Below are 16778 nucleotides of genomic sequence, written 5' to 3'. Positions count from 1 at the left end.
GGGGGGTGTGGTGTGGAGGGGGGGGGGTGGATGGGGGTGTGGTGTGGAGGGGGGTGTGGTGTGGAGGGGGGGTGTGGTGTGGAGGGTGGGGAATGTGGGGTGGAGGGGGCGTGTGGAGGGGGGGAGTGTGGGGGGGTGTGGTGTGGAGGGGGGTGTGGGTGTGGAGGGGGGGGGGTGGTGTGGATGGGGGGTGTGGTGTGGAGGGGGGTGTGGTGTGGAGGGGGGGTGTGGTGTGGATGGGGGGGTGGTTTGAAGGGGGGGTGGTGTGGAGGGGGGGGTGGTGTGAAGGGTGTGGTGTGGAGGGGGGTGTGGTGTGGAGGGGGGGTGTGGTGTGCAAGGGGGGGGTGGAGGGGGGTGTGGTGTGGAGGGTGGGGGATGTGGGGTGGAGGGGGCGTGTGGAGGGGGGGAGTGTGGGGGGGTGTGGTGTGGAGGGGGGTGTGGTGTGGAGGGGGGGGGTGGTGTGGATGGGGGGTGTGGTGTGGAGGGGGGTGTGGTGTGGAGGGGGGGTGTGGTGTGGAGGGGGGGTGTAGTGTGGATGGGGGGGTGGTGTGAAGGGGGGGTGGTGTGGAGGGGGGGGGTGGTGTGAAGGGTGTGGTGTGGAGGGGGGTGTGGTGTGGAGGGGGGGTGTGGTGTGCAAGGGGGGGTGGAGGGGGGTGTGGTGTGGAGGGTGGGGGATGTGGGGTGGAGGGGGCGTGTGGAGGGGGGGAGTGTGGGGGGGTTTGGTGTGGAGGGGGGTGTGGTGTGGAGGGGGGGGGGGGGTGGTGTGGATGGGGGGTGTGGTGTGGAGGGGGGGGGTGGTGTGAAGGGTGTGGTGTGGAGGGGGGTGTGGTGTGGAGGGGGGGGGATGTGGGGTGGAGGGTGCGTGTGGAGGGGGGGAGTGTGGGGGGGGTGTGGTGTGGAGGGACGGTGTGGTGTGAATGGGGCGTGTGGAGGAGGGGGGGCGGTGTGGTGTGCAGGGGGGGTGTGGTGTGGAAGCTGGGTGTGGTGTGAAGGGTGGGGGGTGTGGTGTGGAGGGGGGGTTAGGGGGGTGGGTGTGGAGCGTGGGGTGTGTGGTGTGGAGGGGGGGTGTGGGGGGGTGTGGAAGGGGGGGTGTGGGGTGGAGGGGGGTGGAGGGTGGGGGGTGTGGTGTGGAGGGGGGGTGTGATGTACAGGTGTGGTGTGGAATGGGTGGGGTTGTGGACAGCAGCCTGCCGAACTGCCGGCGCTGTCCCCATGCCCCGTGCGACGGCAGCCGTGGTGGTGAGGAGGAGGAGGGAGAGGGGGGGCCCCGTGGGGTCTTCATGCGCGACTTTATCAGCGGCAGACGCGAGCGCGCGTGCCGTGCATGCGAATTACCGGCGGCCTCGGGAGGCGAAGTGGAAATGCGGGGCGCTCCGAGTCGCTGGCGGCAGTGACGGTGACGGCGGCGCAATGGAATTCGTCGATTTTGCTCAATCTTGCCGGGAGAGAGAAATAAGAGTAATAATAAGAATAATAATCAAATAACTCTATCGGACAAATAGAGACAAATGATGCACGGGGTTTTGCCATCGTGCATCGGCTGGTCAATTAAGGAGTTGTTACAAGCGCCTAGGACATCAGCCAGTATTATCGCTGGAGACACACATTCCTTGCTGGATATGCGCGTACGGTACAGCATGTACGTTTACCATGCTTCACTGTGGACTCTATTTTAGGGTGGCACTGCCTTCATCCAGCAGTGGATAGATCACGGCTGATGATTGTGATGATGAAAAACAACGGCCAATCATGTCCGTTTGCTATTCGGCAAACAAATGTTTTGCTAATATCGGCATGCGCTGCTCTGTTAATGACCTTAACAAAGGTAGCAGCATTCAAATGGCGCTTGATGTTTGCAATGTATTTTATGCAATTACAGCACCAACTTGCCATGCTCGTAGCAACACATGGTGCATTTAACAACGCCCTTCACTCTGGCACACTCTACCAGAGCATCGAAATGACACCAATCTAAACTATTAACTAATTTTTATTTTACCAGAGTAATGCCCACTGAGCTATTGTAGCACTTTTTCAAAAGCTACCCGACCACAAATGAACAAAGTGGCTATTCACGTGGAAGTTTATAGCGGCCAAATGATCTTAACGCGTGTTTCTAAATGCGGAGGGAAAAACCGGAAAACCTGCAAAAGAATCCACGTAGCCACGGGGAGAGAGCACGTGCACACTCTAAACGTACAGGCATCGTCAGGTTCGGGATTGAACCCACGACCTCGTGTATTCCCGGCGAGGGAGTTAAGATCTTGCCACCGTGACGCCCCAACACCTTGGAACATCCTTGAAATGCACGGCGCTGAACGTGTCCATCTGACCGTCGTACGAGAGCCGCAATTAAATTTTTTTTGCGGCTCTATTTTTGAAACGTTGCGCGTACGGCAACGTTTCAAATTGCCGCCCACCACCCCAATTCGTGAAGCAATGCGTGCGCATTATGTTGACGCCACTTGAGTAAAAGTATTTACGGTGCAACAGCTCAACATTCACGCTCGATACAAGCAGCACTTACGGATACAACAACAACAACAAAAACTCGAAGCATTGTTGCTCTGCGCTGCATAACGCGAAAGTCGAGCCTCGTTTTCACGCCGTGCTCATGTGCTGGATGGCTTTACACCATTTGTTGTTGTTGTGGTTGCTTTTAGATCAACGGAGTGGACATTCAGGGGCGGGAAGAGGCAGTGGCCCTTCTGACAAATGAGAAAAATCGGAGGGTGTCTCTTCTCTTGGCGAGGCCAGAAATCCAGGTAACGTGGCGCACACCTCGGCACAGTGACCTCATTAAGCACTGTACGGACCTATTCCACGCTGCCACATCCCACGCGGTCACTTTGCGCTGAATCCACCGGAGCTCGGGGTCACGGCGAGGCGTCGCTGCATGGCCTCGCGAAGTTTTTGCGTCTCACTCGGTGCTTTGACCACGCGAAAGTGCAAAAAATCTGCTGCTTCTGAGAAGCCGCCCAATTAGTGTTCTGTCTGCCTTCTCCAAGCGCCATGGCAACGGCATGAGATGATAAGGGGGAAAGAAAAAACAACACAAACAAACACATTTATGGAACACGCACAGGCAATTTAGACCATCTGGCTCATCCCTTTATGTATCCATTCTCGAAATATTCGATTTGTTTTTTTCTCTCTAAAATGTTGGCTGCTGTTAGGGACTGGACACAGTGGGGTGTGTGCATGAGCACAATCAGAGACCTTAACCTTCGGAACCTTCGGAACCTTCGGTTGAACTTGTAACGCCGTGCCACTGTGATCTGTAAAAAAAAAAATACACCCGGCATAAACATGAGCATTTGCAAGAGGGATTGACCCACTTCTTCAGCTGCTTAATAGAAAAGATATATCTTATTGCATCCCAATAGACTGTGCATCCTGTGGGGCCGCCGCTCGCGCTATTGCGGTGTGAATTGATGAGCGGTTGAAGGCCAGCAGGCATCATTCTCCTGCATGGCACTTACAGTCGGAATGCCATTACGCATGTGCAGGCTACGGGGCTGAAGAAGCCACAATCTTTTGCACAGATATTGCTTGTGGTTTTTTTTTCTTTTTCGGGCGAGGTAAAAAAAACCGCACACGTTACGTACACCGCCAGGATGAATCACGGCATCGAGGCCTTGAAGGTTAACCCTTTCGTCTGCAATCTCCCACATTGCCGGCACACCGTAGTTCTACTGACCAGGCCTTGGGAATTGTGGCTTTACACGGTGCCCCACGTGATTTTGAATGTTGTGAAACACAGCCGATTTAGCAGTGCCTTTATAAAGTAATGTTTGAACGTGGAATGAAACGATTTTAGTGTGGACTGTGGATGGGCATGAGCAAAGTACCATTACAACCTATATGTGAGTATATCCTTATGCTGTGGGTACATATGTAGTAAATGTAAAAAAATTTCGAACAAAAAATAGTATTCAATCGGCATGTATGAATTGTTCATGAAGATCACTGGAAAGAAACATGTTGGCAATACAGAGGGCAGCAGAACACATAAGCAAGACAGATTTAGGAAGATTTTCTGCCATCAACCACATTTGTACTATTAATAGTGTTCTGCAAATAAATACGAAATGTCATCATGCCCAGGCTTTGCAGGTTATGAAAGGGCATACGACTCGGCGGAAATATATGGAGTTATTCAAGCTCTGACAAAACCTCGCCTAAAACAAACATAGTAACGATAAAACCTTTGACAGGGATGCGACCGCTTTCCTGGGATTGCACAAAGTAATAAAATGCCTATCCGCAGGTGAGTCAGGCCAAGGGATAACGCTCTCGGCAAAGTTATTTGCAAGACATTAAAATATGTTTTGCAAAAAATTGGACCGGACGGCTATGTCCTTAACTAGAAGACAATCCAGGAACATTTACTTAACAGACCGAACCGTGCTGATGAGACTCAGAAAGTTGTGAACGGTCTAGAGTGTATGTTTATATAAATGTTCCCGTAATAAAAATATTGGTTCAGAGACTCATAAGGTGACAAAATTGTTATTTTATTCTCGTAGACAGGGTCTTGCCTTTTCAGTGAAATGTATATATTACCCACAATCCATCACGATGGCGTGTAATTCCTAAATGTTTTACGTGTACGCACTGCAAATATGCACAGCTGACGACGGGTGAAACAACTAAATCCTACAATATGTTCATAAAATACACCCATTACATTCACACGGAGGCCTATAATTCACTTCCAATTGTGTACTGTATTGTTATCCAACCAGTAGTCCTAGACCATAGCCAATAGAGTGTCAAAAGGTGATGAATTATAATGCCTTATCAATGCCTCCAGCGCAACATTAATGCACGCGTGGAGGAACTGCGCCTTGGCAGGGCAGTGAGCGACTTAGAATGTAGGTATTAGCGGATTAGTAGATCCGTTAAGAGGATGAGGGCTCAAAGCCACACCGTGCTCAGGGGAAAATGACACGGAACGCCCCAATGAAATTCACAGACTTTGCAACCGGAAGCAACCAGTGCTTAGGTTAAGTCACCGCGAGGTCATGGCCTTCTCCGCACATTGTGTTTGTTAGACTCTATTACAATGTGAATGCGTGAATGGGAGAAGCCAACCTCAAATCGGCAGTGCAGGGGTGTAGTGGAGAATTGAAGGACCCCCCCCACCCACTCCCACCGAGACGGGAAATGGAAGGCCCCATCACCAGCTCCCTCGGGAGCTAAAACCTTTTTAGAATTCTAAGAATTAAGTGAAAATGCCCTTGGCTCAGCAACACATACTCAATAGACGCAAGTGATGAAAGGAAGGAAGAAAACTATGCAATCGAGAACTTTATTTCCTGGAAAGAGTCAAATCTTGACTCAACGCTTTCGTGACTGCAGGCACTTCATATTCTTTGGGTCTTTTGGTAAAGTCAAGTAGATAGGTTCAAAGAAAATAACAAAAAAAACTACGACGTTTCCGATCGCGACACAAGCGTTCGTCATCAGGAAACGGGGCCCCTGAAAGACCCAAAGAATATGGAAAGAGTCACTCGGATATTATGGTATTTGTCAAACTTCAAAAAGACCATATTTTCCGATTAAAAGACGAAAGAAAGCAAATGACGCACAATATTTAAATGTATAGGATGTTTTTCTTTCCTCCGGTGACTGGTGAATTTTTCTTCAGCATCTTTGCTTTGCAACCATTAGCAGAGTGATGTTCCATGACTGGGTTTGCACCAACAGAGCAGAAGTCATGCGCCACCACTAAGATGATAACGCAATGCGAGCTGTTGCAGAGTAATGGATTCACGACCAGATAATTGAAATAAATAGGAACAATTTTTCCAACTTTTGCCACCTTGATGTCAAGGAAAACTGCACAGCACAGCAGATGCCTTCAAAATAGTTTGGAGATTAACAGATAGGTGGAATCATGAAAGCACAAAATTAACCAAAGCCTGATTAGCCTCCTTAATTGTATATTGCATTTCTGGCAACTTTTCTTCGCAAAGTACGCGTGGGGCCTAATGCAGAGGGAAAATCAATTGCGGGCAGTCGGCACACAAGACACGAACAATTTTCCGCTGCACTGCACGATCGCAACCAGTATCAGGTGTTAGTCCATCGGCTACAGCAGAAATTGGAGCCATCCGAGGTGGCAAAACTTTAGCCATGTCAAAATATTTATAACAAGAGTGCATTATTTGATAAGCCACTCGTGTCAAATAGCTATAACACAATCTGCCGTTATTGGCCACAAAACGTCACGCCACATCCGGTGTCACAGACGATGTAGCTTTTGTTAGACATTACTTTCCCATTTATATATGGATAGAAAACCTGATGTGTCCATCTGTGAGTCAGTCAGTCAGTCGTTTTCAGGACTTATCTGAGCAATTGTCATCACACAGGAACAAGTGTTGACTGATTTTGACTGGAAGCCACCAGGGAGCTTTGGTTTTTGATGTTGCATAGGTATGACCAATGATATTTCAAATTGATATGAAAAACTATAAAGATACATTTTTACTATGCTTATATTTTGAGAAATAAATTGTTCTTTTGTCTCACTTTGAGGTTAGAGAAAAGTTTGGTAAAATTAAGAATTATCTAATAAGTTTATGTATTATCTAGAATTTTACGCCTTCCTGTTCCGAGATGTCTGAAATGTCAGGGTGGGTCCCATCCACCACTGAATTTCGGAACGTGCGAGCGGCTCGCGTACATTTTAATAAGAAAGGCGTAACGCCATTGTTCTTAAAGACATAATACTCACTATAGGGAACTGTAGTGACACGACCGCATTCTATGATAGCTGGCGCCAAACTGTGCCGCATGCCCTCCCGCATGGCCTTGCGGGAGCCTCAATATGTCTTCCGACTTGACTTTATTTTATTTTAGTCATTCCGATGACGTACACTAAGCCAACGGAATGGGAAAAGGGTTACGTGTGCTTATTTTCGTGGGAAGCCAGCGTGTGTAGGTGTCGGGCGAATTATGAAATTCCAGCATCCGTGACAGGTGGGAGCCGTATTGGGAGACCTTCATGCAGCAGTAGATTGACAACGACATGATAATGAGAATATCAACAGCTGACTTCCCACTCCTATGTCCACCATGGTAGACTGTGTTAAACTACCCTTGAACAAGGCAGTTTGTGCACGTTCGCACCGTGCACAGAGCTGACCTTTAACTCTCTTAGCAGCCTTGCTGACAGACGGCCTTGTCTTCTATCCGCTTGCAGCTGGACGAGGGATGGATGGAGGACGAACGCAGCGAGTATCTGGAGGACATAAGCATGGACGTTCTGGAAGAGCAGGACAACCAGGACTTTGAGGTCAACGCCAGCGTCCCTCAGCAGGTCAGCGCACGCCGTACATAGAGCGTGTTTCGAGCAGCCGTTCTGCTTGCTTGTTTGTATGTACGTTGAACTCTTTCGGCACCGTAGTAGCCAAACGCGCTAATCAGAGGTGTGCGGGAAGAAAAACAAACTAAACGCAAAAAGCAGTTTTGAATAATTTGTTTTCAATCTAGATGATTTAAAAGTGCATAGCTCCAGTGGCTTCCCAATATCGGAAGGAAGAGCGTTCCAGACGGCCGCAGAAGCGCATCTGTAAGCGCGCTACGTGGTGGCCGTCTTTGTTCGATGGTCAGCCAAAAGCTGCTGCGAGGATGACCGCAGTTCACGTGATGGGTTTATGTTCCTTAACAAGAGCAGCAAGATGTCGTGGTTCATTTGTGGCAAGCACGTTGTGTATAATGAATGCGACCTCATGAAGTGTGTTGCGCGCGCGCGTGTCTCACGCGAGCAGCAGATGAGAACCCCGGAGGACGACGGGACCACGGACAGCGCCCACAACGGGCAGGAGAAGGACAGCGGCGTCGGCCGGACGGACGAGAGCACGCGGAACGACAACGACGAAAACGAGAGTTCCGAACCCGAGCAAGAGATCCCTGCCGACGACGACAACCAAAACTTCGCGGTGCTGACGGACAGTTCCAAAGTCACCAGTCAAGTCGGGGATAAAAAGGGCACCGGCGACGCGTTGTGCGGGAACAGGACGGGCGATAGAACAGGGCGCTCAGATTTAAACATTCCTGAAATGCCTGAACTCCTGGATTTTAAGTGCCAAATGACGAGTGCCAAGAGGCTCAGCCTGTACTACAGCGCCACGTCCACGCTCGGCGTGGGCAAGGTGGACGCGAAGATCCCGGGCGACACGGAAATCGAGCTGCTCAACGAGGAGCTCAGGAACATTGAGATCGAATGCCGCAACATCATGCAGGCCCACGGCAACAGCGCCGGCACGCACCCCCGCAACTACGGCGACCTGTGGCGGCTGCAGGACGGCGGCAACTTCCGCACGTACGGCCGCAAGCGGAGCAGGTGCCTGGACGTCACGGACGCGCCCGAGAAGTCCGACAAGGACACGTCGAGCGCTTACAACACGGCGGAGAGCTGCCGCAGTAGCCCCCAGTCACTCAAGCTCACGGCCATCCGCTCGCTGAACCGCTCCATCGAGAGCACGGACAGCCAGCGGTCGGACAGCGGAGCCAGCCGCGCGTCCACCAGCGTGTGCTCCTCGCAGCCCGGCAGCCGGGAGGCGAGCCCTGCCAAGGGGAAGGTTTCGACGCCGTCCAGAAAGCTGCCGGAGAGCGGCGACGTCGCGCCGGCTCAGGCCGCGGCGAGCGCCGGAGCCTCCGGCAGCTGCGGTGGCGGCAGCGCCAAGCAGCTGTACCAGAAGCTGGGCCGGCAGCAGGCCCAGCTGCAGCTGTCTCCGTACCGCCGGGCCAACGCGCCGTCGCAGTCGCAGCACTACCAAAGCTACGTGCACCTGGTGCAGCAGGGGTCGTCCGACTACGGCCACAGCCAGATGAGCCTCCTGAGTGTGTGCAACGAGGCGTCCTTCTCCAGCCAGCAGGACTTCTCGCAGGCCGAACCCAGGGGCGAGTGGAAGGTGAAGGTGCGCAGCGACGGCTCGCGCTACATCACCAAGAGGCCCGTGCGAGACAGACTCCTGAAAGGTAACGTGGCGGAGGTTCAATTGCTTTGTTGCGTGCGTGTGTGTATATGTGTACTATGTAGTGTAGTGGTTAGCGCGCTGCACTACGAACCTGGCGACCCGGGTTAGATTCCCGCACACGGCAAATACCTGTGACGATTATCTGGGCCTCCCCTAGGTCGACTCAGCCTCAAATGAGTACCTGGTGCGGTGTGTAAACATCGCCGCTAGGGAGACAAAGGCGGTCGGGCGTGGTGCTGGCCACCCACCCCCTCGTGTACCGTTCCGGCCTTCATAGGTGCTCGCTAACAGCACTTGCCCCTACAGTCTGTTAAGGCTATACAGGGGATCTTTGTCCTGTATGTATATCTAGTTGGCACAGTAGGGATGCACAGGTGGTGCATCTACCGGTCATCTCAGTCAGCCAACCCATGGCACTTGGGTCTGTCTCGAGAGCTCCTCCTGTCAGCGTGCCTTCGACACTTCAGGTGGCCTTAAAGTGCACCTGGCCTGGCACAGGCGCCGTGGTGATGTCACCGTAGCTTAATGGCGAATGACGGGTATTGGTATTGGTGTGCATATTATTGGTTCTTTCGGTAAAATCACGTAGATAGAAAATATAAATAATAAAATTTAATAGAAAAAAATAACAATAACAATAAAAAATCATAAAAATAACTTAAAAAATAAAAATAATAAAAGCAAAAAAAACACTATATGTATGTTGTATGTTGATAGAGGCAGTGAGATGAGAAGGAAACGGGCACTGTGTGTAGGGTGGACAGCGAGAGGACAATTTTAAGTGTTCTTTTTTATCGGAAAAGTGGAAGGGACAGGAAAGAGAGAGAGAGAGAGTGGCTCGATGACGACCATAGAGACTGGTGCCAGGGAGATGTGGCACTACTTGAGAATGTTGGCACAAGACAGAGGAAAATGTAAACGAATGACGGAATGTGTAGTGGGCACCTGTCCACACATCGTGATGATGTATATTGAACTTCTTTTGCACCGTACATAGCCAACCGCACTACTCGGAGGCACCTGCTCCGTTTCCGGTGCGTACTTTTGGACGTCGCCACCGTTCGCTGCATCTGTGTGGCTCTTCTGCCACCTCAGCGGCGACAACGTGCCACAAGAACCGGGGGGGGGGGGGGGGGGGGGAACGCGATGACGACTTGTGGCCCTGCAGAAGAACCTACAGTTCCTCGTCGCGATCTAGGAAGCAACAGCAATGCGTGAACAATGTGAAGGGAAAGGGAGGAAGAGGGAGAAAGAAAAAGAGGGCAGAAGAGAGGTTTAAAAAAATGTTGTTTCTCCCACTTTAACAGTTTGACGGAGCACACCAATTGGACCTATATGGCCATACTTAAGCTTTGTGTGCTGCATTTATATTGGGTGATTACTAAAGCATGGGGATGGTATGACAGGAGCATTCTCGTTCCCATGTCACCCCCCCCCCCCTCCACCGCTAATACAATCAATACGGTATAGAGTAAGCGTGCCCTGTTTCAAAGAAAAGGTCTCCACCAGCTGTTTAACCTTGTCAGCGAGACTGTCAAAGGGTCGTCCGAAAAAAGTCCAGTAAGTACATTGAGTCTATTGAATGCACTCGGTCAATTGTGCATATACTCAGAAGTGAACTGAGACTGTAGAAATAGAAAAAAAAAACTAAGGGCAGCCTAATAAGTTGCACGGGGAGATTCGGAAATTTTATACCGACCCCAAAACTTATTCCGGCGAAAACTTTTTTTGATTTGTGCTCCGGGCAGTGCTCATTTTCCACTGGTGGCTCTGAACCCAGCCGTGGAAATTCCACGTTCTCATAGCATGGGGCCGGTGTTTAATTCCCCCCACAAAGTGGTGCTTCTTTTACTGACCTAAAGTTGCACGGGTCGCTTTTCAGATGACCTTCCAATTGCACCAAGCGCTCTCTCTGCCCCCAGAGCGCCACCCGGCTGGGTACAAACAGGTAAAAGTGCAGCCTCGCAATTACTCGCTCGTGCAACTGTTGGAGGAAATGTCCCCAATAGGAGCCCGAGTAAGACAAGGGATCAAGGGTCTTTGTCTTGGAAGGGGTGGGAGTGACCACTCTTACTCCACCACACATGGCCTACCGATCGACTAGGCACGGTGAACACTTATATACTGATGGGTGGACAGAGATGATGAGGTTGGTGGGAGGGGGTTAAACAAAAAACGTGTTGATTTTTTTTTCCACCTCCAACCCAGCTTATATATAAGCTCCTAGCTTGGCAGTGTCTCATTCTTCACCTGAAGACGGCTGCTTGCGTTGTAGCCGAAACGTCGTGAGAATTATTTTATTTTATTATGTTTTATTATTATGTTATTACTTCCCTTCTACGTGACTTTACCGAAATAACCAAGAAGATGAACGTGTTGATTGTTTCAACTGCCGCACCAGCAGAACAAACTGAACCGGTGACCTCTGGATTGCAAGTGCAGTGCGGTTACCATTGCACCACAGCAGAATTATCCAGGCGTAGAAACAGAATATGTATTTATGAGCCTTTTGCCTGTCCAAGGACGGGTGTATTGCAGTAAATCTGAAACTTGCAAGCGAAAAGCAAACTGCGACGTGATATTCATTGCATCAATGTGTGTGCAATTTGTAAGGCCGCGGTGACACGGACGTATTTAATTTTAAGGTTATAATCCCTTGTTCATCATGACGTCCTTTTTACTTCGATGTCTCAACAGCGTTACGGAGATCACGTGACGTGAGGGTTCTGCCTTTGTAGTGAGGGTTGTGAGTGGACGCCGAGGAGGGGGAAGGAGGCGCCTCGCCCCCCCCCCATGTGGAGTGACGTCAGCCGCTAATTATTATGAATGGGGGGGGGGTGTCCATTTGGAGGACGTCACCTTATAATGATTATTAATGAGGGGGGCTGTTCGATGTGGAGTGACGTCACCTGTTCATGATTATTAATGAGGGGGGCTGGTCGACGTGGAGTGACGTCACGAGCGATGCACACAGACATTCTTGGCTCATTATAGTAGGTCATAATAATGGAGGGGGGGTGTCCATTTGGAGGACGTCACCTGCTCATGATTATTAATGAAGGGGGGCTGGTCAATGTGGAGTGACGTCACCCGCTCATGATTATTAATGAGGAGGGGTGGGGGGGTGTCCGTGTCCATTTGTAGGACGTCACCTGCTCATTAATATTCATGAAGTGGGGCTGGTCGACGTGGAGTGACGTCACGAGCGTTCAGGACATTCCTGGGTGATTATAGTAGGTATACTGGAGGAATTCAATGAGCTATTCCAGTATTTGTCGCAAATGTCCGTTAGTTTCACAGAAGTACACAGGTAAAGGCAGAGCAGCAGTCCTGCATTTCGTTTCATGCCACTGCTGGGGAAAGGGCCTCAAAAGAGTCCCTGTAGGGGGTGTTTGGCATCCTCTTCTGTGCTGGCTGACGTCATGATGGCCACACCTCCGATTAGCACGATGAACTAACTGCAGCCATGAGCAATGGAAGGCACTTTTTTTGTATTTTGATTCATATTAATGTTGAATACGGGAAACTGTGGCTGACAGGTACGGTTATGTTTACATACAATATATGAAAATAAAATAGGATAATTCAGTGAAATTGTCTGCCCATGTACGTACTACTGAGGGTTTGGATAAGCATTAAAGCATGCAGTTTACTGGTCTTCGTGTTTCTGTGAATGGCAGGCTTTGTAACATCTCTCATTCACCAGACTTTACCATCTCGGGTGTACAATTGCAGTGCCGTGATCATACGCGGCGGTAAGCTGTAACCAGCACAACTTCAACGTGCATACATACAGACATCGGTAGACAGCCCGGGCATAACTGTGAATAAAGTTTCGATTTAAAGCTTTCGTGACTGCAGGGATTCATCTTCTTGGTTCTTTCGGTAAAGTCACATAGAAGGGAAATAATAAAATAATAAAACAATAAAACAGTAAAATAATTCCCCCTCCAACCCAGCTTAAATATACGCTGCCAAGCGTGGTGGTGTTCATTCAGACTCTTATTCTCACGACGCCTCGACGGACCTGGTTTTCACCTGAGGACGGCTGCTTGCGTTGTGGCCGAAACGTCGTGAGAATTATTTTATTATGTTTTATTTTTATTCTTTTATTATTTCCCTTCTACGTGACTTTACCGAAAGAACCAAGAAGAAGAAAAAAAAGTTTGAATAAAGTATTTACTTTTTAATCCAATCTTGCCCATCCTTTCATCCGTCGCTGCGTTTGACCCCGTCCCCCGCACCTCCCAACAGAGCGAGCGATGAAGATCAAGGAGGAGCGCAGCGGCATGACGACGGACGACGACGCTCTCAGCGAGATGAAGATGGGCCGCTACTGGTCCAAGGAGCAGCGCAAGCAGCACCTGAACCGGGCGCGCGAGCAGCGTCGGCGCCGCGAGTTCATGATGCGCTGTCGCCTCGAGTGCCTCAACGAGAACCCGCACGAGGGCGGCTCCATCACCGGCTCCGGGGGTTCGGCCGCCGGCTCCGCGTCGGCCTCCGCGTCCGGCGCCGAGAGCCGCAAGGAGGTGAGCATCCTGGAGCTCAGCCACCGCAAGATGATGAAGAAGCGTGGCAAGAAGATCTTCGACAATTGGATGACGATTCAGGAACTTCTGGCCCACGGCAGCCGCTCCCCAGACGGCACGCGGATCTACAACCACTTGCTGTCCGTCACGACGGTGTGAACGTTGACTGTCGGGAGATGGGTCACCCCCGCATCCCACCCGAGGCTTGTCGCGCAGTGTGGATGTCGGCTTAGGTGCAAGAGCCGTCCTTATGACCTTTGGTGTTGTCGGAGGGTTTAATGACACTTGCCAATTCCAGGTGGTGCCATGGCATCTGTAACCCGCTGCCCTGACTTTTTGTCACTGTTGAAAAACGATACGAGATGGAAAGCAGTTTTAACTGACGTGTATTTGTAATAAATTGATGTTTTTTTGGCATTCATGTACTGTATATTATTCGGTTTGTACTCTACGTATCGTCGATGACTACTCTTGGCAGTTCCTTTTGCGGAACACTCACTTGTGTGAAAACCTGCTCACGCTCACAACAACTGAAGGTAAATGGGGCACCGCGCTGGCGAGATGTTAACTACCTTGCCTGGTATGAAGGAGGTGGCGGGTTCGATCCTGACCCTTACACCTGCTGAATATTTGGAGTTTGCATGTTCTCCACGTGGTCGTGTGGATTTTTCTCCGGGTCCTCCGGTTTTTCCCTCCGCATTGCCAATCAACATCAAGCGTTCAGAGTATTTGACGGCTATCAATGCCCACGTGACCAAGTTTCTTCTGACAAAGAGCTACGTAGCTCACTTGGGCCTTACCTGGTAACAATAAAAAGAAGAAAAAGACGAAAAATAAGTCTAGCGGACGTAATGTTTGCAAAGAAAACTTGCTCCTTGTGTACGGTTTACGAAAGTGTTTTTGGGTAGACATTATTTTAGTAAAAAAAAAAATACAGAAAAGGGAAAGAAAAATTACGTGCAAAATTAATGCGGTGTTTGCTAAAATAGAACAAAACAAAAAACAGTGCCAGCTTATTTCAGCAATCTTGAAATACTAAACGAGGTCTAAACACACTGTACGTTTAAACATTAGTGTTATCGCAGCCATCGTTCATTCTGAACAAAAGTACTTTTTTTTCAATACAGATGATTACACATGCTTTATTGCAATTGTCAAATCTCAAGTCTCTTCCAGTGTTCCTACTCGCTCTCCTCTCAGGTCAAATCGCAGGATTTAATAACGCTAAATCGACCAAGAAGAAATCGCTGGGTGACCTATTTTGTATTAGATATGTAAAACTAGAGCCCTCACTCATAGATTCTGATACCGATCTAGACAATGTTGTATTATATCCCACAGTATGTATTCATGTTACCGTATATCAGTATGAAATCCTCAACAAGAATACAAAGTACTTCACTGATACATAATTAGTGTGTGACGTTTGGTTTGTGCCCTCTGGCCCATGCCATTAAATAAATATATGGTTCGCAGTGGATTCTACTGATCTACAAGCATTGGAGTTACCAATCACACTGAAATAAGCACATTTTTGCCATTGTGCGAATGGAAATTTCAATACTGTACCATTTTCTATCGCAGTTAATAAAACACAATCCTGTATATATCACACGGCAATGGTTCGCCAGCGAGCTCTTGAGAATTGCATGCAGGCAACCGCAGAATTTACATAGCGATGGGATTTACACATATTCCAGAGTAATATTGCAGCAGAATCTGTGTTATACAGATCTTCATTAAAGTAGCAGGTGTGATCAGCGTCAACCAGTTAACTTTAGCACCTAAGTAGCACCTAAGTAGAATAGTGCTCCAGTTGCAAAGCAATTTGAAATTTGCAAAGCAATTTAGCACTCACTTATTTAATTAATTTATTTGAATTCACTTGTTCACTTCTAATTTGCATGCTTTGTAGCGTGGCGGGATTGATCTTATTCAGTCCGTAGAGGATTATCTTTGTACATTCATCACGTCACAGAGTTTAACTGCTTTTGGCACGTGTGCCATGTAAGATAACATTATAACACAGTCGTAATAGTCAGTCGTGCTTTTTAGGAATACATTAAAACGAATAAATTATTTGTGCGATATGACAAAAAAGAAGTGACGCATTTGTTGCTAATCATTTTTGCTGTTACGCGTCAGTAATCTGTGGTGGATGTTTTTTTTTTGTTAATCAGATGCTCATTTCGTTCAACCAAGGTCAACGCAACAGGAGGATGAATGAAATTCGCGGACGGCATGAAAACGGCGCATTGTGGACTTTTTTCTCCCATAGTGCTTACTGGTAATCGGAGGTGAATGCGGCATTGTCACGAATGGTAATTAGCATCTTTTCAATAAAAAAACAGTGTTTGTTTTGCGGCTGGAAAAAATTGAAGAGCTGTGGTCAAGAATAGCTTGCACAAAATGAAAGCCCTACTCGGAAAAGATGCAACGGACAATTAATAAAACTGTCAAACCGTCTGACACGTTGCCACTGACTGTAGCCATGAGCATGGGCAGGCACTTTTTTGCATTTTTATTCATGTCTCAAAGGGGGGGGGGGGCGATATTAATGTTGCATACAGGAAACTGTGGCTGACAGGTACGGTTATGTATAGATACGATATATGAAAAGAAAATAGGATAAATCAGTGAAATTGTCTGCCCATGTACGTACTACTGAGGGTTTGGATAAGCATTAAAGCATGCCGTTTACTGGTCTTCATGTTTCTGTGAATGGCTAGCTTTGTAACATCTCTCATTCACCAGACTTTACCATCTCAGGTGTACAATTGCAGTGCTATGATCATACGCGGTGGTAAGCTGTAACCAGCACATATGTGAACAATACGTTAATAAATCCAGTTAGAAATGTTCAAATCTTTGTCATTGTGTGTCTGTTATATGTTTTTTTTTCAGTTTTTCCACCCATCCGTGAATTTCAGGTACAATGAACGAACACACATCCTCATTGAGTCTCCACCAGAAAATGACTTCGTGGGAGATGCTTCGAAAGTTTATCTCCATCGAATTGCCAGCAACTCTTTTTTTTTATGAATCTCGAAATCTCAGTCAAAGTGGTTTAATGTTACAGGGCATAACAAAGAAAGCAATGCCTGTTCCATCAGCAGCTGTGCGCACCCATAAGTATTGTTAGTGGATAACATTGCGAGGTTTGTTGCATGCTTGGGATCACCGTCGACTTCATATTTTTCTGATGCCAGATTTTTGGGGGGAATTTTTAGGCCCAATATCAGATTACTTTAGTATT

The 16778-nt window shown here is 48.7% G+C and overlaps 1 protein-coding gene across 2 annotated transcripts in view; it reads left to right on the top strand.

Moving 5' to 3' along the window:
- The window catches only part of LOC133356430 (E3 ubiquitin-protein ligase PDZRN3-like), a 78087-nt gene extending 61700 nt beyond the window's left edge, over positions 1–16387 (top strand). Inside the window, exons 6-9 of one of the 2 annotated variants that reach the window (XM_061573957.1) lie at positions 2664–2765; positions 7214–7330; positions 7785–8994; positions 13248–16387. In XM_061573957.1, coding sequence (XP_061429941.1) covers positions 2664–2765; positions 7214–7330; positions 7785–8994; positions 13248–13681 — 1863 coding nt within the window. In that variant the 3' untranslated portion in view covers positions 13682–16387. Of the gene's footprint in view, positions 1–2663; positions 2766–7213; positions 7331–7781; positions 8995–13247 lie in introns of both variants that reach the window. The other variant, XM_061573956.1, reaches the window with a different exon arrangement.
- The last annotated feature ends 391 nt before the right edge of the window (positions 16388–16778 follow it).

Source organism: Lethenteron reissneri, chromosome 54 (assembly GCF_015708825.2).
Source record: "Lethenteron reissneri isolate LAM-NWPU_2019-01 chromosome 54, ASM1570882v1, whole genome shotgun sequence".
Lineage (NCBI taxonomy): Eukaryota > Metazoa > Chordata > Hyperoartia > Petromyzontiformes > Petromyzontidae > Lethenteron > Lethenteron reissneri.
This window is presented reverse-complemented; position numbering and strand designations above follow the sequence as displayed.